The 24,789-nt window shown below is 43.7% G+C and overlaps 2 protein-coding genes across 12 annotated transcripts in view; both read right to left on the reverse strand.

The window, feature by feature from the left end:
• ALOX5 (arachidonate 5-lipoxygenase) overlaps nucleotides 1–13,069 on the reverse strand; it is a 31,156-nt gene extending 18,087 nt beyond the window's left edge. The window contains exons 1-4 of one of the 2 annotated variants that reach the window (XM_080597137.1): nucleotides 12,077–13,069; nucleotides 4,420–4,618; nucleotides 2,529–2,610; nucleotides 534–656 (exon numbers count right to left, since the gene is read on the reverse strand). In XM_080597137.1, the coding sequence (XP_080453263.1) occupies nucleotides 534–656; nucleotides 2,529–2,610; nucleotides 4,420–4,618; nucleotides 12,077–12,226 (554 nt within the window). In that variant the 5' untranslated portion in view covers nucleotides 12,227–13,069. Of the gene's footprint in view, nucleotides 1–533; nucleotides 657–2,528; nucleotides 2,611–4,419; nucleotides 4,619–11,832; nucleotides 12,015–12,076 lie in introns of those variants that run through there. The other variant, XM_080597138.1, reaches the window with a different exon arrangement.
• A 6,057-nt stretch (nucleotides 13,070–19,126) lies between these two features.
• The window catches only part of MARCHF8 (membrane associated ring-CH-type finger 8), a 95,558-nt gene continuing 89,895 nt past the window's right edge, over nucleotides 19,127–24,789 (reverse strand). For all 10 annotated transcript variants that reach the window (XM_080597140.1, XM_080597139.1, XM_080597144.1 and 7 more), the window contains one exon: nucleotides 19,127–23,964. In XM_080597140.1, the coding sequence (XP_080453266.1) occupies nucleotides 23,660–23,964 (305 nt within the window). In that variant the 3' untranslated portion in view covers nucleotides 19,127–23,659. The remainder of the gene's footprint in view (nucleotides 23,965–24,789) is intronic.

Below are 24,789 nucleotides of genomic sequence, written 5' to 3' on the forward strand. Positions count from 1 at the left end.
AAGTGGGTGGGCAGTGACTTTATTGCCACAGGCAGAACACACTCCAATGCAGCTAACCGCACCTACCATCACTTCAGTGAGGAGCTGCTGGGAATAGCTTTTCTTCAGCAGGGTGTCAAGGGCACCCTGATACCATCTTTTGCTATCTGACTGAAAGGCCTAATTTTCCCAAATAGCCAGAGGAGAGAGTATCTTCAGTGGGTGACACTGAGCACTAAGTCAGATGCCTAAGGTAGCACATGACAATAATTCTTCTTCCTGTGCCTTTCATCAGAGCCTCCTCTCTACAACCAAAACAGTCTAGCAAGGATGCAGAGGTGTAGCCAGTTCCAAGTGTGAAAAGCTTAAAATATGGATTTAAAACAAGACATTTTTTCCTTCATTTTTTTCCTACTTTGTTTGACTGCAGGTCCAGCTGGGAGAAAACAATCAAATGTTGAGATTCAATGAAACATAAAAGGTGAACACGTCCTTACCCTGCACTAAAAAAAAAAAATAAAAAAATTTTTTTGCAAAATTCCACAAACACTTACGCTTTAGAGTAGTTCAGGACGAAGTCAATTCCTTTCTCATTGTCAAACTGGATGTCACGGGGCAGTTCACTGTGAGAATGGGCATCAATGCTCAGTGGAAAGCCAGGATGCCACTCCTTCCAGCTGAGAAAACAGGAGAGATTGAATTAACTACTTAACGTTACCAGCACAAGAGCTGTATCATTCATTCACCTGCACTGCTTCTGTGACTCAGCTATAAAGAAAACTTGCTGCAGACTCATTTGGGACAAAAATAGTGACTTACACTACATTAATACCTACCAGTAACCTACAGAAACCTGAAGTACAATAGAAGCCATCTACTTGGCCACCTACCTTCACAAAACCTGAAGTATCTGTTATATATTTATATATGTTATATGTATATATATATGTTATATATTTCCAAACACCTGTCACATTTGGCTGAAATTGGCAGTAGCTACAAATTTACTGGGAGCGGAGGCGGTAGAGAGAAAGATGGCTGTGTAATGCCCACGGTTTGATCACATTATCCTAATTCTTGGTGCTACAGTTTTGCAGAACTGAAATACAGGTGGAGCAGGGTGAAACAAATAACCTGAGATTTGGAGTAAGCAGTGACTCGATAATGTTTTGTTAATTGTATCTGCGTAGTGGAAAGACACAGAAAGACAGACACAGAAACACACAGGAGTTGTAACTAACTTGCACCACAAGTCTCTGGTGACCAAAGGCATGCTCAGACAGCTACCTCCATAAGATAAAAATAATGCTTTACCCAACTGGCATTGCAGAAGTCACTGAGCAGCAATATTATCTGCTCTAAATTTGCAAAAAATACTGTGAAATGACTAGCAGCTAAAAGTACTCAGACATGTATTTAGTTTCCTCCAAAAGGCGACTCTGCCAGAGACACACACAGTCTTGCCTCAACTCCTCAGAAGAGACTCACCTTCATAGCACCCATCTTCTGCAATGTAGGATCTTGCACTGTGCCCCATTTTTACTTCAAAAGAAAGCGGGCAATTTGTAAAGAAGGTTTCAATGGTATTTCCAAATTTCCTGCTGCACATAGACTGCATTGGGCACTGTCAGTTAATGCACATGAACTGCAAATTGCTATTTTCCTGGAACTAAAAGTGGTTTTGCCTTCCTTTTTGCATATATAAATAAATTTTTGTGCCACCCATTTTTTGATCTAGCTTTTCCTCTGCTCTGTTTCCCATCATTTGTATTCAAGATCTTTTCTTAGTCAAATGATATCAACAACACATATGCCAAACCTCAATCCAGCAGTTCTGAATGGACCCACTGTTATTCTTCTCTACTGATAAGGAGGGGCAAGTGAGAGAAACTTTTGTTCTTTTAACAGAGAGTATGTTTCTACAGAAAGGAAATGCATGTCTTCTGGAATTACCCACTGATAAAAGATAGCATTTTCCTGTTGTGACCTTCTCTTGATTAGGAACAAAGGTCCATGACAGTATAGAGGTGGGTCATACAACTGTGTTTTGATGGCCCATTCCAGACCACTCAAACAGGGCCAGATCTTCCACTGCACCTTGTGCAAGAAGCAATTAAAACTAACTTGCTAGAGCAGCCAAGGAAGTTCTGCTAAGAGATGACAAGCTTAGATGACGTTCCAAAACTGGAGTACTACTTGCAAAATTAAAATTAAATCTGTCTTTGACCATTCTTGAAAGAACAACTGTGGGTCAGAGGCTGTACACATGCAGAGACTGTACCACTGAATTCCACCTTAAATCTTCCAGACAGGCTTATCTGGGATTCAAGTATCTCGTAATGCCACTTGCTGCAGCATGGCCATTATTTACATGAATTCCATCTAAAGTAAAAGAGCATAAATGGCCAACATGTGAACTTACTTTTTTTTTTTTTTTTACCCAGCAATTCAGTATTTAGAGGAATATGATGATCTGAATATATTCTGCCAGCCCCTGACACCTGATGAGAACAGGGCCTGGACTTTCTGGGGAGCTATGAGAGACTCACCGATATGTTTTTTGACGGTTCTCGAGCTCTTTGCGTCTGTGCTGCTTGAGAATCTGGGTCTTGTCATCCCGGGGGAGCTTTGCTGTGAACCAGGGAAAAAAGACAGGGTTATGAGGTTTCTCTATCCCCACACAGGTCTTGAGGAGGACAGCAATGTTTCCAAACCTTCAAACTTCTGACCTATACCTTTACAAAGTTTCTGTGGGAAATGCTCACATGATCCAATTGAATACCTCAAGTAGAAATGCAGGTCCCTAGAAAGTCTGTGGAAGGAGATAATCTCCTAACTTGGTGCCTCCCATAGGAAATTCGGATAAGCTAAGAACATCTGTCTTAACTCTATATAAAACCTGGATTCCTAACATAGACACTTGCTGCACTTATCTGGTGTTATATGGTCTGAATAGGATCATTGGAATTAATTTTATATTTCAGCATCTAAGGGTGTTTTCACTGATCAAAGAAATCACAACCACAATTATTCCAGCAAATCTTCTAAGTTAAAATATAACACTGGGAAACATGTCCTACCCTCTCACCTTACACTGCACTCTCCTTGTGCAATGAGCACATTTTTGTATCATGAAAACAGAAAGAAAACCAGGGGGGCTTCATTCCCTGACAGCTTGCTCTTCTGGCTGCATATTCACTATACCACTAAATAACACAGAGACTTCCTTAGTGATCAGGAGAAAGGGCAAGGTATATGGCTTACTTTACATATGCAAATGGAAAGGCAGATAAAGCCCGTAGGAGTTCCATCGAAATACCTATTTGGGGTTGGACACTTCAAAGGTAATACAACTGTTAACATATATGGCTAACAATTTCCAGGTGGTTACGTTTAAGTTACCAACAGGGTTTCACTTGATTTTGTCCTCTACTTCACCGTACTCTGAATGCCATGAAAAGCTGTTTTTTTATGGAAAGGTTGCAGTTGTTACAAATCAAACTATTAAGCATGAAAAGTCCCCTCTGAAGACCAAAACTAAGGAAACTGACACATAGTTGTCATGACATGACAAAAGGCTTTAAACATACATTTCTTCAGCATGCAGCATGTCTAACCAGGAAGCCAACAGATTAATGGGGAGACGAGCATTTATTTCTATCACTTCATATATTGTCATCTGTTTTCAGGCATTCATGCTGCAGACCTCTACAACTACCAATACTAGGAAAACACAGAGGGGAACAAGGAAACACTGGTGAAAAACACCTGCCCCAACCCTGATCACAGTAAGTGGGTAATTGAAGACTGTTAAAACACAAATTTCAGGACCAGTAGGCTACTTTGAACAGAGAACAGAAGTGCCGTAACACTTCTCTCAGTTGGTCTCCGCTACTCACAGCAGACATATCTATCTCACCCTGCTTTCTCCTGGACTTGATAACATGCAAAGAGAAGGGGCCAAAAGCGGAGCTGTTGTTTCATGTTGTTTCACCTGCTGAGCAACCTACTTTGAGATTTTATTTTACTCTCAAGAAAATGAGGCAATTTCCAATCAACTAATCATGGGCCATTTACGGGCTTAGCATGAAACAAAGATGGGACATTAATTATATTAGCTCAAGAGGGCTATGGAGATGTGGAACAGACAAAAATTTGGCATTAGGGTCAGCCTTCAATTTCAAGACCAGCATACTAAGCAAGGGAAAGAGCACTCCCTTGCATGTGTTTCCCAAAACATCCAACTCAACTGCCAGTGTCCAGCCTGACAAAGAAAGTGGTCCTAGTCAGCAGGGACAGCCCGTTCCCTTGGATGCAGAAGGGTTCTGGCACTGGTTCTCCACATGACAGAGAAGACTGGGATGTACATCAGGAAAAAGGAAGGAGAGGTGGGAGAATTCTGGGAACTCCACAGGAAATCTGGTTTCTTAAGGTGCTCACCTCTTCCATCTCGAAGGACAATCTCTTTTTCATCTGTAATCCAACGGTAACATGGAAATTCCAGATAATCACCCAGTGGTGTTTTTACAGTGACATACTTAAGGTACCAATCATCTTGGTACCAATATTTTCGTTTCTCAATTTTTATTAGTTGAATTTCTCCAAGGTCTTCTTCCACTGTCACATCATAGGAGTCAACCTACAGAGCAGAAATACAGTCAATGGTCCACTGCATACATAGGGAGCACAACCAGCACTACACCAGCATACCTGGCCTTCCCGGTGGCCCGGTATGGCATGGGTACAGCAAAACTTTCTCACTTCCACTGGTTGAGAAAAGGAAGGACCATTATGGGATTGCAATGCAACAGTAAGATGAATAAAAGAACAAACAAGAACATGTAGAGCACTCGAGAAATGAAGAAACATTTTGTATGCAAAGCAAAAATGGTATTACTCCTTGAAACATTTGCAAGTCTGAGAAAAATCTACAGACCATGAAAGCTTTTGCTACTGCCCTAGCAATAACCAAAAGAGAGATTGGTTGGGCAAGCCTATTCATGCAACTGGACTGGAAGGATGACCATGAGATCAACACACTGAATTAAGAATCAAAAGATCATTGTGTATTATTCAGACAGTCTTCAGACTCAGGACAGCATACAGATCACCTGAATTCCCTTTGCCTCATGCTTGTTGTGGCTGATCTGCTTCAGTTCTCCATTTTAAAAATGAGGACAATGATGCATTTTTTGTCTTTATCACTCAGATTCACAAAGGAATGTAAGCAGCTAACTGAAAGCAAGGTTCGCAAGAACCCCATCTAGCTCTGTAGGTACTTCAGCATCTTCAGGCACTCAGTCTTTCACAGAAAACAAGTCAGCATGTGGAAACATGGCTTAGTTCCTTCCTTAGTTTAGAGTTAGCTCAAAGGCTCAACTCCCACAATGAGGAGAGACCTCAGAGTGGCACAGTAGCTAGTCTGGTTAGTCCTTTCCCATGCTAAGGGTCACAGGAGCTTTCCACCGAGTGGGTACTGATGGCTTGGGCCACACACACCTCCCCCTTCAGCTGTGTCCTCACCAGCCGCCTACGGGGACAGGCCCCAGAAACCTTGGGCCTGTCCCTGTAGACCTTGCCAGGAAAGGCAAGAAACCTTGCTCGGCCTTGCCAGGAAGTGTGTATTTCTGGCCATGTGCAATAGCAAACCTAAGTAGCCAAGTGCTCTAGCTACTGAGGTGTGATGAGTGGCTGAACTGAGGACCACGTAGATGTAGTCACCCAGACAGAACAAGATACCTCTGGCCACCAAGGTCAGGCACCAGTTTACTGTGAAAATCCTCTTTCCCACAACGCTGCTTTCAGTGTTGCAGCATGGCCAGGCCTGGGAGAAAGCTGGCTGTGAACGTGCTGCTCCCCTCAGCACTTCTTGCCCGTGCTAAGCACCTCCAACCCAGAGCAATGGCTGTGATGAATGAGGATTAAGCACCTCACTAAATGGGCTAGTGTATTTAGGATGGTGGACTCTTACCCCAAAGACAGCTGCTTCAGTCCACTCATGAGATGCATGCAGTCTCTTACTGCATGCCGGGACAACACCGAGCAAACTGTAGTTTTGGTGGCACTTGAACTACCAGAACAGAAAGAAATGAGTAATCGTTTCCAGTATGACCAGTAAGGAAAGGCATGGTGCTAGGCAGTTCTGGAGAATGAAAACTGACTCTCACTTTCCAACAGCATAAACAGCTCAGGGCAAATAGGAGCAGCCAAGTGCTCATTGTAGTTTGCATTGTAGTTTTGCTGAATTTGCTACAGCAGTCAGGAGAGCAGCAGCCAAACCCCGCTCTGCACAGATGATCTGCTAAGCACAATGTGGTTACAAGTGGAGACTGCATTCTGTCATGTTTTTTCTAAATGCGGACAATAATCTTAGAAACAAATCAGTTGCTGATATTGAAAGGGTGAAGCACTCTTCCTCTATAAGCTGCAGAGTCTTGTAGGCACTCACCTGCCTGCATGTGCTTTGTCATTTGGCTCCTTGCCTAGACACCATGCTCTGCTTGTTCCTTTCAGGAGGACTTTCTAAGCCCTCTCCTGGCAGGCATTTGATATATACCCACTATTACTGTCTTATTTGCTTAAAAAAAAAAGCAGCTATTTCACATAAGGACCAAAACTGAAATGTGAAGCAAGTTTAAATTCCAGACAGGGAAAAAAAAAAAAAAGTAATTTATAAATGTCTCCGGCACCTGTTATTTCAACTCTTACAAAAATAAGATTCATAGCACCCATACAGTTAGAAGAACACACATGCTAAGAAGGACCCCTCAGTATCCTTCTCTTTCTCATTTCAACCCAAGTTTCCCACATTACTGATGCCAAATACCCTTTTCTGTGAGCTGTGCATGAATTACTATCTGTGATAATCACTTCAGGATAAAGACATCTACCTGTCCACCAAAAATTTGGGATGACAGACTTCAGTTCTCTCACAACTTGCTACATGAAATTACCAGCTTTCATAAAGTTCATTGCATCTAATTGACTCACAAAAGTGAGAGAAAAATAAACAACCAAACCCTCTAGGCTTTGAAGTCCAAGCTGCAGACAGTGAAAGATTGTCTGTCTGTCTTCCCCAAAAGATGTTCTTCAATATGCTTCGAAACTGTTCAAGCCAGATTGCTACACTACAACTCTTATGAAGTTGTTTCACACCAACAAAGATATTGGAATTTCTTCTAACAAGCAGCCTAATTTCACTTTAAACTCCAATATTTAAAATCAGTATTGGCATCACGTATTTTGATATGCTGAAACTTAACAGACTAATATCAGTTTGAGCTATATTTCCCCTTTCCTACTAAAGCTAAAGACATCAAACAGTTCCTTTTAAAAGCAGGCTTATCATGTCTTAAATCAAAATTTGCAATGTTTTTGTTAACAGTGTACCCATACAAACAAGGTGATAGCAAATGGGGGAACTGTGCTTCACAAACAGCATGGCAGTCCTTGGCAAGCCTGGAATGACAGCATCTGCCTGCCAGGACTGGAGCTGAGAGATGAAAATCACAGAGCTAAGATTTCAGCCGGCATATTAAAATGATGCCTCTCTTTCTTCTTGCATATCCAAGCAGAACAGAAACAGCTCTTTTCGTAGAGCTAATAAATACACTAGTTGTAAACATTTTTGAAAGCTTATGTTGCTGGATCTTGAGCCCTTTCACCCCTCTCACACACACTGTCCCAGACCAGCTAGAAGCATAATGTGTACAGGTAAATCCATTCTCTTGATGATTCAAGATTTTGAACCAGATGTGGAGACTGAAAAAAGTTAAGCAGCTTTTCTCAGAAATCACCATAACAGTGACTTGAGCCACCACTATGGTGATCTGTGACTGCAGGACCTGTGCTCCTGGCTACATGGATGGATATGCCTTCCTCCCACAAATGGAGATTGCAAATACCACCCTGATCTTTGCCTATCCCCCCCGTCCAACATCCTCAGCTTCACTTGTCAATCAGCACAAGCAATTCTGGATGATGCCTAGAAAACATAGGTAATAGGCTCAGATTATTTCCCATTCGTCAAATCTTTCCAGAATGCAGTACTCAAACTGTTTCTAATTCAGGTTAATTTCCCTGCAACTTCTCATTTTCTCAATAAGAGGAGTGACCGTAAGCTTGTAACAATAAACTCTTCACCAGGCTCAGGTTTCGCATTGAGTCAGTATTTCTGCAATTCCGTATGTCTTTTCTAAGACCATACAGCACCTTGCAAAAGTGCTGCTAGTCTCAGGCTATCATACCATTTATCTCAAACTCAGTCACTTCCTGCTCATGTACCTCTTTACGCAATTACAACACAAAATTAATTGTCTTTTCAATTTCAACATGATCCTGTTGCATTTGGCAGTCCACAGCTGGAAGTACCCACCTTTCAGAAACACAGACCCGATGAAACCACAAAGCTATGCGAATAGCTTGTGTTCATCACTGCAAAAGGAATTTAAACACATCAAGACTAATGCAATAACCTATAGAGCAATAGTAAACTACATCTGGATCAGAATTGCTTTGTATTTTGCTATTTGGGATTTTTTTTCCTCCAACTTTTCACTCATTTCCAGTTCCAGAGCTAGTCACGTACAGAGGAAACACAGGCTGAACAAAGACAGTGTCTGGACAGGGGAAACATACTGGACTATTTTTAGCTCAAGTCCTCATGAAAACCTCTTGCTGTCAAGTGTTCAGTATAGCACAGAAAGTCTGAAACTATTTCCCCAAATCCTTGTTGCCCAAGGCCCGGCTACTCTTTTTAAAATTTCTCTTCTTTAAATATTTAGCTAGCTTACATTAATAAAGAATCCTCATATATTTATGACTATAGTTTCGATAATTTCACACTTATATAAATACATCTAGGATTAAAAATGAAACAGCAATGTGAACCAGACCCATCTGTTGATAGAAATGTCAATTTGACAGCCAAGACTTTGGCATAAACCCATTCCTCTGGTAAAAATCTCTTTGAGAATATTACAAGAGCCCTAAAATAGTTGCATAAGTCATTATCAATGTAATGCAGAAAGGACATTCAATTAGCCTAAATGTTGCTGAGGGTTTTTAGCCATTTTATGACCATCATGGTTCCACGTCAATGGCAATTCTGGAAGCAAGGATTCCCTCCTCGCTCAGCTTCCTTTACCTCCGAGCCAGGGAGGCTAAGGAATAACTGAGATTAACTAATGCAATTTTGCTAATGCAGTAAAAGTACATCAGGCGACAGAAATGGTGCAAGGTCCTGATAAATGCTGAAGGTTAGTTGTTCAAGGTTTTTATTGTATCCATTACATGGGGTCTCCTGGTAAACACATGGTGCCCTTGATGCCTGTGCAGTGAGCCAGTGGTGACTGGAGCTTTTATACAGCTGACCTCAGAGTGAAAGAACAGAATTAGTGACGGCTGCTGGACTCTCCAAACTCCCGTAGCATCCTGTCCAGCAATTTACTCTCTGTAAAACCTGAGCTCTTTCTGATTAAGGGGAGCCTCCTGCTGACCAGCCTAATACTGCAGCAGGGATGACACAGACCACCACCCCTTCTGTAAGCTCAAAGCGGACAGAGCTGTACTTCCCTTCTGGAAATAGTTAAGTGAGTTTCAGCAAAAAGCAGATGAAGGGGTAACAGGAAGAAAACAGAACTGAGGGACACGATGACACTCATGCTGAAATTGCTCTGCACCAACAGGAACTTACTCAAAAAACAGTGAGTGAAGAAGAGCAGCTATGGCTTTCTAAATTACCCGTGTCCAGCACTTGGAGTAAGTCAGACTAAAACTAAAACTGAGCTGCCTTTATGCAAGCCCCCCCAGTTTTCTCCCCACCCCTCTCCCTCTATCAACATTTGGCACACAAATCTTCTGTTCAGGAGTGGTTGGAGCCCCTCATCCACTGTATCTAGTAAAACCCACAATTTGCATTAATTTAAATGAAGCCATTACCAGAATAACGGAACTACTGAGACTGGCCCAACATTTAGCAACAAAACTGTAAAGTGGACAAAGCCTTACAAGATAGTACTGCAGAACTGTGGTTATCCACAGGAAAAGTGCCCCCTTTTTTCTTTTTGTGATCACATTTAAATTGCTTGCCAGAAAAAAAAAGTTATAGGGATACTAGTGAAACATCAAGACAGGACTGGTTTCAATTGCTGCATTTTACAAACCAATCAACCCGAAATTTTTTTTGCCTTCTTTGTGTTTTTGTTTGTTTGTTTGGTGGTGGTGTTTTTTTTTTTTTTTGGGGGGGGGGGAGGGAGGAGGGGTTTTCTGTTGTTGTGTATCTGTATTTTTTCTTTTCTTCTTTCTTTGCACAATGTATTAGTAAGACTCACAGTGTTTTGGGCACAACGTTAACTGAATAGGTGCCTGGAGAACTCCACAGCGCTTTCCAAGAAAATGCCTGCAGCAACAAAACTTAGCACATCATATTGCAAACATCCCATAAACCAGGCATAATACAGATCACATTAAGAAAGGACTGCATATTTCTCATATCAGACAAACTTATAACAATGAACGGAAATAATTAATTTGGATACTAGGAAAAGTAAAGGTTTCTGTCAAGGACCTTTGCAAGTTGGAAACAAGTTCAGAAAAACAAAAGTTGGACCCTGCCTCAGAAAGCTTACTTAGCTAACAAAATATTTTGTATAAAATGCTAGGTAAACACTTTACCCAGACAAAAAACTTTCAAATCTACCTAAAAGCTACATTCCTGAGGTGAATGTAAGTGCTTCTTCTAGGTGCACACATCTGCCCTAGAACTACCAAGCTCCACCAACCTCCGCTCCTCGCCCTGCAGATCCCAGTGCTCACACGTCTCTGCCCCTGCCGGACCTGGTCCCAAAGCAGTTCCCAGGCAGCTGCCGGGCAGACACTTGATGCTCACATCATGGCATTTTCTCCCTGTGACAGGATCCAGTCCCCCCTAGATGTTCAAAGCACTGTCAGCCACTTCTCAAAGATCCTGAAGCCCTCTTTTGGAGCCTCGGGATAAGAGCAGACTGCCTGGTGGCAGGAGTCCCTCAGTGCTCATCTCCTCAGCCAGGAAGGGCTCACTCCTGGGCAAAGCACACTAACTCTGAGTCTGCAGGATACTCTGAGGTCTTCTTCAACCTCTCTCACTAATGCTAAGCTTTGCTTAACATTGCTTACTTTGTTAAGTATGTGACTATTCACTGGATAAAGGAAGAAGAATGAGAGGATACCCATTTGGGAGATGAGGATAGCAAGACCTCTATGCAAATGAATGTCTAATCATAAAGGAAAGTAACTGCAAGAGCAGTAGCTGGTAAGTGCCCACACCTCCGAACCTTCTAGACCACTTACCTCAGAACTTTTAACTAAAAACATTGGGGGACCGTATCTACACACACCATCAACCCTTCCTCAAAATGCTGACTTCTGTTAACCATACCTGAGGTGTCTAACGCAGAAGAGGCTGGATAGCTGACTTAGGCTGTGAACCTCATGGGTAGAGATAAGCCTCAATGCAAGGCAGCACCGTGACAGCAAAGTCCCACTTGTATACGCATCTGTAGGTCTCATTTCCAAAGTGAGTTATGCTAAAACTTTCAAAGCCACTTAAATTTTGTTAGATCTTTTGTAAGCTGTGAGTTAGGTTTACAAATAAAAGACACGTTTAAAAAAAAAAAAAGGAAAAGAGACACATCTATTATTTTGACAGCAGACAATAAACAAATAAATAGCATGCTAAAACGGTGAGGATAAACTAAAGCATGTGAGGTTGCAGACGGATAGCTGGGACGCTGTGACAAGGTGCCCAGACCCCTGAGAGGACAGGACACACGCTGCAGTAGCCAAGGGCAGCAAGAGCAGCCCAGCCCCCCTCACCCCTGCACGTCCTCGCTGTTTTCCAGCTTTCCCTGGGGCTGGGGGGACATTTCTCCTGGCAGGCATCCCGCCGCCCCCCCGAAGCTCCCGCCAGGAGGTGCCTCGGGGGCGGCACTGCCCCGACTGCCGCCCCTGAGCATCACCCGCCAGCAGGCAGCACGAAAGCGGCTTTCCCAAGGAAGCACCGGAGCCCCCCGAGGGGCTCCACCTGCCCCGGGCAGCGCGTCCGGGGCCGCGCACTCACCGCGCCGCGCTCGAAGTCGTTGTAGAAGGGCTTGTCCAGGAGGTGCCTCTCGCTGCAGCCCGCCGTGCCCTCCAGGCTCAGGTACACGTAGTCGTCCGTGCCCGCGAACCACTGGCTGCCCGTGGCCACCGTGACGGTGTAGGACGGCATGGTCCCGCCGAGCCCAGCCGAGCCGAGCCGAGCCGAGCCCAGCCGCCTCCTGCCCGCTCCCCGCTCAGCGCCGCCTCCTCCCCGCAGCCCGGCCCGGCTCTGCCCTGCCCGCCCCCCCGGCCCCGCTCCGGGGGGGGACACGGGGACACGTCCCTCGCCCTCTGGCCCTCGCTGCGCGCACCCAAAAGCCGCAGGTCCCCGCAGGGCACCCTGCTCTCGGCTCCCGGCAGCCGTGCGCTGGTAGGCGTTGTGCAAGGAACTCCCCGGTCTTGTCAAAATCCCTCTTGTCCCGGCACAGCTGCCTATCAGCGCATCAGAGCTGTACACACGCGCACCCCCACACCACTTCCACGGTAAAAATCCCGTAATTCCGCAGTCTGCACCCTGCCTATAGCGAGCACCAAATTTCTGCTACAATGAAGATGCTAACATTAGGACGAGTGGAGCTGTCTGATGCTGTACACTTGGCCCTTAGGCACCAAAACCTTCGAAGCTATTCTCCTGTGTTTTCACCCAAAACCACATGCTGTAACCCAGCCGCCCGATGCCCTGCCGAAAGGAGCCAGGCTGGGCTTTTGCAAATCCCAGTGTCCTGCCTCCATTGCTCTGTGGTCAAACCAAGCACCTTGCTTCATCGCTGCCAGCCAGGTTTCTGTGCTGCTGTGAATTTCTGTGGCAGGCAAGCAGAGCAAGATCAATTAAAATCAGCTGAGGAGTGATAAATTAAAATCAGCTTTGCTCATGGCACACTTGCACCTCAGCTGCTGCGCTCACACACATTAACCCACTCCTCACAGCCTGAGGCACTCATTATCAGCCCCCAGCCGTCACATACAGATGACAGAAGTGACAGACATCAGCAGTTTGAAGTTAGCCCTGGCTCTGCCTGCTTCTGGTCTGGCAAGTCTGGCTGCAAAGTGCCTCGTGCCCCCCTCCAGCAAGGACAGGGAGCTGCGGCAGCTTGGGCTGCTGGGCACCACTGCAGATACACTTACTGAGACTCTGCTTCAGCTTCTAAAACTGAAGCTATCCATGTAGGTTGTGGCTTGCTTGCTTGCTTACCCACTGTAGTCAGTGGTGGCCACAGAGCATTGTGGACAGCCTGCAATGCCCTGTTCTTCCATCTAGGAAGTGTGACGGCACTGGGCTAAGCTCCAAACGAGTTGGAGGTCTCCTACATCTCTTCTGTACAGAGAGACTCAGCCACTTGCTATACTGTGACGCCATCAGATATCAAGGCTCTCCCACACTGAGAGTATGTATTTACATGTAGGCACAAAAAAAAATCACTGTGCCTTCCTTGGCTATATGGAATTGCTCAGCGTGAGTCTCTCGTCTGCTGCTGCTTTTTAAATAGCACCCAAAGTGCAACATTGGCAATGGTCACATCGCACACCCAAGGTAGCTGCAGAACCCCAGCCCAAAGCTCTGATCTCTCCTCCCGAGGTTTAATCAGCAAGGGATCCTTCCCGCTACACCGTGATCCCTTCAGACGACGCTGTGACCCCATGAAAGTGCACCACAAACTCCTAAGTCTTTCCTTGCTTTTGATTTTCCCTTCATAACAGATTTCAAAGAAATCACACATCATTTTTTGCACAGGTGCTAACAGTACTGAAGTTCTTAAACTTAGGCTGACAGTCAGCTTTCACTCAGAGTTACCTGAAAATCTTTTCACACGTCGGTGCCTCAGAACCCGCTTTTGTCAGACACGAGGCCACCTTCTGGGCACCTTTGGTTTTGCTGCAAATACAGAGCAAAGTGTTGTCCAAACCTTGTTTGGTGGGTTTCCACGTTTCTTTGCATTTCAGTTCCCAAGCAGCGTTTGAACCCATCCCATTCCCCTGGGTGTTAGGTTTTGTTTTCAGACTGTTCTGGCTTCTTCTGCACAGATATGCCTGGGGAGTCTCCCTACAGTGCTGCAACTTCCCTTATCAACACAGTAAAGAAAATACTTGATAAACTTGGTCCTGTACCTGAAATCCATAGGAGCGCGTTGTTCTCTCCCTCCAGCCCCTTCACAACTCACTCTTTTTAGTCTTTTAGAACCTTTCAATTTTATCTCGATTTCCACCTGCAATGATTTATTGATGATAGCGTTTACTATTGGTAGAATTGCACATGCTTCATATCAAGATCCTGCCAAACAAACTAGATCATTTTCCTGCGTGCAAAGAGCAAAACCAGCCCTTTTATCAAGAGACTACCTTATTTCACCCCTGAGGAGACCACACCATATGAGACCCCTGCATGGTCCTCTTTTGCGTTTTATCCGATGGTTGCTTGACATTGGACAAGGAAACCATACTTGGAAAAGGCAGTTGGATCACCTGGCTGCATCCAAGGCGAGTGTCCTAAAGACGAGGACAAGGGACGAGCGAGCCTGCTGCTCAGGCACGCAGACAGAGGCAGCCTGCTTTCCTCTGGCCAGGCCTGGGATGCGCTGCCTCTGCCTGGTAGCCTTGTTCCTGCAGTAGGGGAAAACACCCAGAATGGTGAAATAAAACTCCCTGCCCCTTTTTGGAAGCAGGGCACGAGCCCGCTGCAGGGACAGGAGGGTTATTCATGGGTCCTGTTCCTCTAAGTACTGCTCAGATTCACTGTGTCGAACTTTCCAGCAGAAGGCAGTTGCTGCCCCTCTCAATCTCCTTGCAATGCCAATGAGAAACAGGGTTGTACTGTGAAGATGTCACATCTCTTATAGCTCCCCTGAGGCTATAGATAATTTGGATCAGCAGATGGCTCCTGAAGTATGCTAATAAAGGGCTGGGGATGGGGAGGAATGATGCAACATGGTAATTACCAAATGATGGAGGTGATCAGCAGAGCCTGCAGAAATTTACAAGCTACATAAGTAATCTAGGGGGCATTGGCTTAGTAGCTGAGAACACACGGGTGCTAAATCTGCACTGCTCCACCAGACCAGAAAGCAGCAGCTCCTTGTTCGCAGGCCTGCTTCTGTCCCAGCTCAGAGGGGCCAGAAATCAACTCTAAGAGAGCAAGGCTCAGCACAGGGTGTCCTTGCTCTGCTATCCAGGTGGTGGCGACGCTGACACCAGTTGAGTCCATCACAAACCCGAAGCAGGGTTGCTATACCAACGCTTACCACAATATCCTTAAACAGTCTGTGTATCCTTAAACACTTACCCGAAATCTGCAAATCCTCTCGCTGCCCCTGCAGATGTAGCCGTGCTGCTCTGGCATTTTGCAAGAAGAGAGAAGAAAGGAGGCAGACAGACAAGGAATGCAGCAGCATTTGGGGCCACCCTTTTGGGATCTGAGAATCACAAAACTGGAATAGCAGTGGGGGACTGAAGTCTGGTGCAAATGTCCCAAGCCCTGGTGACAGTCCCAATAGAGGCACGTGCAATATCAGCTCTAATTTGAAGGCAAGCAGGTCCAAACTCATCCCTCAAATAAAACCTTTGACTTCTGCCTCCACTTTGGCCCAGTGCTACCAGAAAGCTCAACAGTTGGATTTAATTTTCATGAGAAAGTGCTCTGTTGGGATAAAATTAACCATCATCTTGCTGGCAGGAGAATGACTTAGGTAATTCTGTGGTCCTGGAAAAAAAAATCAATCCTCCTGTAACAGCACTTTCAAGACGAAGAAGTAAAGCATGAGAACAAGACAAGTGGCAAGACAGACTCCAGAAAGACCTCTGTTCATCCTCAGGAAGGAAGCAATGGTACTTTATTAGTTAATTTAGGATGCAGAGGGGTAAAAAGCCCATATGAAGTACTACATATGTTGCCTAAGACAGCTGTTTTCTTAGTTGGAATCAAGCCTTCAGTCAGAGACATTTCCTATTCTCTCCAAACCACAAGGATAACCATTTCCCTTGACAAAGGAACACGGTGTCCCCAGCACCAGACCCTACAGCTCTAATAGTGATGAATTCTCCTAAGCTTGCATGGTCTGCCCTATTTGCAGGTGGCCTTTGAGGAAGAGAGCATCAGAGCAAATCAGCACACCAACAGGCTCCCAGCAAAAATGGTTGGGAGGTTAATTTTAGTGAAGTCTAAAAATGTTAGGAATTGCAAGCCAGATTCCTTGAAGTTTGAGGATTTAACAAGCACACCCTCAGTGGTGATCTCCCTCCTCTGCTCTGTGCAGCCTCGGGGTTGTTTTATTCAGTTACTTCAAACCCTCCTCTGATGTTAAAGCCTTTGAGACAACTTCATTCAGCCCCTTAACACTGCCAGCCAAGGTCTCCTCTCTATTTTCAGCTACCAATTCCTCTGTCACCAATCTTGCCTTTTCTCTAGAACACACTTTAAAGGAGTATTCTTAAAGTTTGCCATCACTCGACCCTTTCTGAGCAATATTACTTTTTCAATTATTCTATCCTGAGTAATGCACTGAACTTACTCCCTTTTCCTTTACCCAGGGCTCTATGATTTTTTATTTTTTATTTTTTTTTAATTTTTAAAACCTTCCCTGCCTCCCTTCTGAATTACTTTCTCCTCTCTGTGTGGCCAGGATGATTTTTTTTAAAACCTCTGTTTCTTATTCTATGAGATATTTTTGCCTGATTTTCTGATATCATTCATCCATCCTAAGGCTGTGAAAAAGCATCCTCTTCTCACTGTCTGGATTGTGGTAACACCATACCCCATCAATCCCAAAACATCAGAGAGCATCCTACACATCAGAGAAAGGATCCAAATACATGATTTACAGGAAAAACTGGGAAGGCAGGCTGACATTGAGCTTTATATGCACAGTGCCAGTTTTGAGTACTTCCAACAGTCATCCTTATGAATCACATGCTGATGTAATTTGGCTCCTCCTGACACAACCCTCTCTGCCTTACTTGGCCAAGAGGCGAGCTGAAGACTGAGAAAATAATGACATTGGTGAAAGAGGAAGGGCTGGAAGGAAGACAAAGGAAATTTGGGTTGCATGAATAGAATGAACGGGAAGGGCAAACACGCTATGATATGGGTAAACAGGCTGAGGATGGGGAAATCTGGACAGTGGCCCACAGGGCAGCTGTGGGGAGACGTGCTGGAGGACGTACAGTCCCTGCATGTTGGGCAGAACAGCAGGGCATGGCCCTTCTCCTGCTACTGGCTACACGTGTCCTGTGCCTGCAGCAGGCCTCAGCTCAGCCTCCCAGCCCACTCTGCTGTTACCAGCCTCTCCAAGAGCTCACCTGCTTCCTCCTCAGACATTGTGGGCCCCAAACTCCCGGCCACAGCCACTACAGCTGTTTTCCCTCCCCTGGCTTCCTGACAAAACCCTTGCAGAGAGGTGATCTCCTCTCCAGCCAGGGCGTCCTGTGAACCCCCTTTCTGCACCTCATCCCTCTGCTTCCCTCAGCCCTCTTTCCAAGGGGTCCCACCAGAGCAGGTTAGCAGGCACAAGTCTGGCTCTCAAGGCCCTTGGGGCTTGTTTTTTTGAGGAGCTGGGAGACAGCAGCTGCAGTCTCCATTTGACACCTCCACAGCCTCCAGAAGACACTCAGGTGGATCTTCCCAACCCCTGCTGCTGCCCTCCTGCCTCACACGGCCTCGCTCCGTCCTGGTGCAAGAGGCAGGTCACACCGATACTGCCCACCAGCTGACAGTAACTACTCACCACATGGCTTCAGCTCCTGAGGTCAGCTGAAAAGTTCAGTCCCTGGAGGCACAGCTGTGCCACTGCTCTGCTCTGCCTTGGAGATGGGCACGCTTCACACGGTGACAGCAAGGATCTCAGATCAAAGCGAGGTTTGCAAGAGGGAAGAAGTCATTTTGTAATTAATTTGAGGTGTCTGACCCCAAGATGAAGAACACTTTTAAACCAGAGTCCAAACAGCTCTACAGGCTCTGCTCCTTAGAAAAGCCCATCAGCTTTTCAGCCCAGAGACTGTCAATCAAACGGCAAGCCCTGTATCTTACTTACCATATCTCCAGCAAGGTATTTTTGTATATAAGACTTGCTGGTGCATTTTAGTAAGCTTTATACAAATAGTTTCATGTACCATAACCAGACTTGCTTCACTAAGGAATACAGGACATAGACACTTGTTTTTTTTTTTCCATGCAAAGCAAACAAACAAACAAAAAACTCCTCTGCAGTATTAAGGTGCCCTCCCATTTCTTACCTTAAATAAAATTCAAAACTTATCCTTCTTTTTAAGGGGTGATTAACTAAGAGTCTCTTTGAGACCCCCATGTCTGTTACTGACAATTTTCCAGATCTTACTTCCTCTTTGGCATTTACGCTTTTGTTACAAGCTGTCTCACAGTGGCGCAGATAGCAGTTTTCCTTGATCTACCGGTGCTAGAAACCTATTCTAGAAAAACTGCTGAAGACTTCGTGTCTGAGGCGTGGTCTTGCAATGAAAGGACATATAGCACTGCAGTTGTGCTTCATGCAATAAAAGGCTATTGCAGTTGTCCACCACTCCTTGCTTACGCAAACTTATTTTCTTCTTAGACATGAATCAGTGTAATGAGCATCATCTGTTCAGCACCAATGCACGTGAGAATGCCGACATCAGACATCAAGCACTCATAGCAACACTCAGCGTTGACTCAAGAAGCTCCACAGATTTTACTGCCCACAGGAATCCTCTCTCCACCTCCTGCATGGCACAAGCCAGAAAACTCTTCCCACAATTCCTGCGCCTGACCCCAAAGCACCTATACAAAGTTTTATCTTCTCACTACAATGAAGGGGTCACCCACTTATTCTGATGATTAACTAACCTTTTATGATCCACAACATCATACATCATATTGTCATGGATCCTACTGCGTGTTGGCCTCATACGCTGAAGAGCTATGAGGTCCTGGGTTCACTCTGGTGAAATTAACTCACTTTTTTTGATCATCTCACTACTGGGAAGCTCAACTTTTCTCCAGGCTGGGCCGCTAATGCTGTTTGAAACAAAACGGATACTATGCTGATTTTGTTTTGTTCTGTTTCTTTTTTTTTTTTATAGAAACACTTTATTGTTGCAGTCAATAACCCTGTGTATCACACAACAATAACCAATTACAGTTTAAGAAACTAAAAATAATTCTGCAAGTGTCAATACGGAGAAAATGAACATACATGAAAGGATACAAAACTATACATTTAAGTTACTAGAAATTTACTAACTAAAAAATTCTGCAGAACTGTGAAGTGTCTTGTATAAACTATACAACACATGCCAGTGTAAAGTTGTTTAATGTTATACAATTACCTATCTACAAATGTTTTACCTAAGTACAAGATCAGCTGCAATTTTTAAACAGTTATCTTCTATACAAAGACAAGTGCTTTCCGTACTTCATTGGAATATACAGACACTGCAATATCTCAAAACTAGAAAATAATCACAAAAAAGGTCCTGTTTAGAAGTTTTCTTTGCATATCTAATATAATGCTGTGAAAATCCAGCCAGCAATATCCTTGCTTTTGTATTTGCCCTGTTTCACCCATATTTGAGAGGGACCCAACCAGAAACACAGACCTCCCTTTCATTGCTGGCCACAACCTCCACAGCAGACTACACTGGAAATCTGTATCTTAACACGCCTCAGCTTTAGGCGATCCGAGTCCCAGTTTGTAATAGATACTTACCCAGCCAAGCACAGGGCAGAAGGAATCTGCTCCTGATACAGCACCAGCACAAGTAGGCTGGATGCCCTGATCGGTACAGGGGACACAGTAGAAGGGCTGGACAGGGAGTTACTATTGATTCCCAGGACTTCTCAGGCTGTGGGACAGAGGCCCAGCACTTGTCTAGCTCCTTGCAGGCTTGGTGTAACCTCTGTTGAATCCCTCCTGCTGAAGCAAAGCCAACCTCAATGACATTCACCAGGTAATGGTGCCAGGACTGGCCACATCTTCAGAGCCCAGGGAAACATTTTAAACACTGACCCCCTCCCCAGAATACTGGATTACAACTGAAGAAAGTCCTGAGAAATCATAGGAATGAATTTAACATCTCACGATCTCATAAAGTGAAGCAATCTTCTGCAGCATATGCCTGTATTTCTAACATAATGCATGTTCATGACCTGGCAGATGCACTGAACACGACGTAGCAGGGAGATTTCCTTGGCATAGCCAGTGATTTTTTGGACAGGACTTAAGAGTCAATAGCATGGAAGTCTGGTCAGATGTCTAAGCCGTATCAGTAAAGGCTCTGGCAATTTAGTGAAGGGGCTGTGGTAGATGGTATTAAGCCTTTACTCCCTCCTATTTAAATCTCATCTCAGGGAAGTCACAGGTAATCTGAACTAATGTTGGGGAAAGGACAAGGACCAGAAAAGACTTTATTTGTCATTTCAAAAGCTGCCAAAAGGAAGTTTTGGAATGCCTGGTGTGATGGGGGTGTGATTGTTTCCCTTACCAACATCCGGGCAGAAAGGACGGTGCTCACCTGAGCTAGCATCAGTGCCTCACAGCTAGAAGCTGAAAACAAGTCAACAGAATCTCCTTAAGGAGAAAGAAAGAAAAAGCACCACTCAGCCTTCTTACACCACTTGATAGCACCATGCAGAAGCAGAGAACTGCAGCTCCAGAAGCCCCCTGTTAACATCAGGCAAGAATTAGCACAAGTGTGATTGGCAGAAACAAAAAATCCTGACAGATGGATCTCTTCTGGTTCACACCAGCTCAAACCAGCCCCTGCTGGTTTAAGCAATCCTCAGTAGCATAAAGGATTAAATACTATGCCTTTCTTTCAGAAAAAAAGCTACTGTGGAAAGGGAACGGTAAGCAGCAACACTGGCTAAAACAATTTTATCTGCAATTATTTTTCTCCAGATGATTTTACTGGGGATGGTTTTTCTTCCCAAGTTGAAGATACATAGGGTTACAGCAAAAACAAACAAACAAAACAAAACAAAACTTCAGCATCCTGAATACACTGAACACCAACTGGCATATGTTGCATGGAGCTTCCAAAATGCCAAATGAGATTTCACAATGCTTCACCAAGAATCATTTATGACAGTGATTGAAACAGGACCAGCATTTTACAGTATGCCATACTGGTGCTTGTCAGAACATCAGTCAGACACTTTTGCCTCAGATGTGAGCTGGAGCACACACAGGTTTCATACCAGAACTTGTCCATTTTCATTTCCCCTACTGGCCACAGATCAGATGAGAACACACACAGCATCAGTCTGCAGCTGATTCTGTGCATCTTGCAGACATGAAAGCCATGTGCACTTGGGCATTTCAGAAGAAAATGATGAAGGTGTGTAAGACGTGATTAACCCACCTGTGTTTATCCAGTAAACCTTTTCACAGAACAAAAAACAAACCAAACCAAGACTGTTATCTATCTGGGTTTTCAGAGCAGGATCATCCACAGCAGAGTTCGGGAAAGGGTCCAAGTAATTGCACTTTAAAATATGGCAGGTGTAGGCAACAAACTCTACATGCACATGGCCATGAAGATTGCTGCCCAGGCACTGGCAGGGCTTGTCTGCCTTTATCACATAAGCATGAGACATCCTGACACCTCGCACAGTATGCAAACCCATGCCAGTGCAGCTTTGCTAGAACTGTCTAGAAGTCTGTATATTTTAAAACATCAAGAACAAAATACTGTGTTGTTCATGAAGATCACAGCCAGTAAACTTCAAGCGTGAGATCATACAGAGGCACACACACACACTTCTAACAGCTCTTAGTGTGTGTTCTCTTACCATAGACCCCTCTCAGGCATTTTTTTTTAAAGATTAATTTAGAAATAAATTAATATTACATTTTAAGAAAAAAATCACTGATCTCTTATTCTTTGGGATATGTTAATGCAACTAATTTTAATATGAAAAGATTATGCCCAATGAAAGTTGTACTTGAAAAGGACAAAGTAAAACCTGAACTGGACCTCAGGATTTAATTCAGTATCTCTATAAGCAAACAGAAGCTTTTACCTAACTGAGAAGTCCAGGCAACTCCTAATAACAACAGTCAGAAAATTATCATTGACTTTACAGAGATTTAGACTGGGCTCTGGTAGAGAAAGTTAGCTTTCAGATGTAGAAGCCTCATGTGCTGAGTTTTAGCGGGGCTTCAGGCCTGCCCCAGTCACACTGATGTGAGACTTTGGTTAAATGACTTGAAGATGGACAGTGGTTCAGTGAAGCAGAACGGTCAAGTAAGTGGGTAAGTCTGTCTAAAGCCCTGCAAACAGATTTTAACACTGTCCCTCTTTTCATTAAAGCTGACTGATTAAGAAGTCCCAAATTCAAAGCAATAGCCAAAGCAATTCTCTGACCATGTAATTTATCACATCAGGACTAAAACCATTTTTAAACTCATACACTTTGTGCAATATTTACTTCCTCAACTTTGAACTTAGTACCTCCTCTCACAATGCCAAATTCTCGGGTAATTCACACATGACACAGCACTAAAGAAGGAAAACCAATTTCAGCTGTATTGACTAAGTATCTTTTTTCCACAACAGCTCATGTTTTTACCAATATACTAACAAAACCTTAACCAATGGTTTGGAATGAAAGTTACATCAGGTATATAAGTGCAGGTCCGTTGATGACCTAACCTGTTTAAAAAAAAAAAAAAAAGCAAAACCAATCCCCAGAGCATTGAAACCATTACGCATTGAAAACAAACACTGTACACACCCACTACTCCCCAAACACAAGTCACAAGTGCAACATCCTTTGAAAAAAAAAATTGTTCCTCAAAGGAAACCCAAAGAGGCAGTTTTTTAGTGTTATGTTTAGTAAGATAATGTGTGCATGTGTTAGAAATCACAGGTTGGAATTTTAATTTTTTTTTAAATAAGGCAAGAGGTTTATGTTTCAGTAGAATGAGTGGGATAGAGAATGAAGAAATGTTCTGAAAATGACACATTCTTTCAAGTTTCATTCACATTGGACATACATATTACAAAATAAAGATTTTTAAAAGTGCTATATGCTTTATGAGTCTCATCACAATATGCAAAGCATAATTTTACACCTGCTGCCTAAGACAAAATGTTAGTGGCAGTGTTAGCAGTAGATTAGACTCTAGCTTTCTCATTTCCCTCAGTGTCTGGGACAGCCTCCTTCATCCTGCTTAGAAAAAAAACACAAGACAGGAAAAAAAAAGACAACAACCAACACTCTACACATCTTCCAGAATCATTTAGAGTCATCTTCTAAAGTAACAGACTCCATGAAGTTGATGACAGTTCACTAGTGGCTTGCTTAATACCACAACCAAGGCTCATTCTACTCAGTAACCTGTGGCTCTTTGATCAGCCCAGTACGTGAGACGAAATGTTGAGAGGTATGCAACCATGATAACGCTGATGGATACGCCAAAGGGATTTAAAAAAATTCCCACAAAACGCAAATGTAAAAAACTTCATCTGCCAGCCCTCGGCTGTTAGCCAATTTTAAAAAGGTAGAGCAGTTTGCAGTAAACAATGATATTTTAAATCTTCAAGGACATACAGAAACACCCCTCCCACCCAGCAGTCAGACGTGAAGGATTTCTGCAGCACAGTCTTCTGGCTCTGTGTAATGTGAAGAGTTTGTATCTGAATGGTGAACCCCAAGCATTTCTTTACTTTCAAAGTTTGGCTCCATTAGTGCAGGTTTTTCAAAAATATTCTTTTTGCTAGTTTCCGGACAGTTTTGTACATATATTACTCGGTTATAAGCTTTAAGTCTCTTCCATAGCTGTACGTACACTTTGCATTGTACATACATGAACAGAAGTCCTCCAGTGAAACCAATAGCCACAACCACCAACTTAGTCCAAAATGGCCATTCTAGAATCCCTGGAAGAAAGGAAAAAAAAAAGGAATAAATAAAAAGGACCAGGTCAATATTGGGTAGACTACATTGCATCTCTCAAAAACATTCCTTAAGGAGACTGTCACAGAGTTCCTATTTTGCCTTTTTTTTTGTTGTTTTGTTTTGCCTTTTTTCTCCCTTTAAGTTAAAGGCATGCAGGCTTCTAAGCTTGTTGAGTTCACATAACATGTTTATTTTCACCCACCAGAGGAAAAAAAGAAAAACAACAACAGAACAATTAATCCTCTGTGACTGAGCTCTTGTACAGCACTATCAAGGCAACAGCCAGTAATAACTTCAGGTCCTTTTACACCTGTTTTTACAAGAAAATTGGAACAGATTATGAAAAGAATTCTATGACATGTTTTCCTCTTGATAGCAAGATACTCAGTGACTTAAGAAGTCTGTTCCACTGTCATCACACAGTATACAGTCATAGTTTTCGAACTCAAAATGGAACCACTGATACCATTTAGCTTGACGTGTTCTTTATGCAGAGCAGACAATTTTATCCTCATCAGACCCAGTAACTTCTAGTTGAACTACAGCATCTCTTCTGGTGCAAAATGGGAAGTGTTGAAGATACTGAAGCGTTCTAGCAAGCTTATCTGCCATATTAAGAACAACCACCTGCACTTCTCCTGAATTTGTCTGGCTTGAACACTCAGCCATTGGATCTTGTCACATCTCTATCACCTACTTTTAAATGAGAGATTACTTATTTTATACATCTTCTGCTTTTACAGGTCCTGCATACACTCAGTCTCTCTCCTCTTGAAAGATAAGCATCACAAGACGGATATGAAACC

This window comes from Anser brachyrhynchus, assembly GCF_964034855.1.
Source record: "Anser brachyrhynchus genome assembly, chromosome: 6".
Classification (NCBI taxonomy): Eukaryota; Metazoa; Chordata; class Aves; order Anseriformes; family Anatidae; genus Anser; species Anser brachyrhynchus.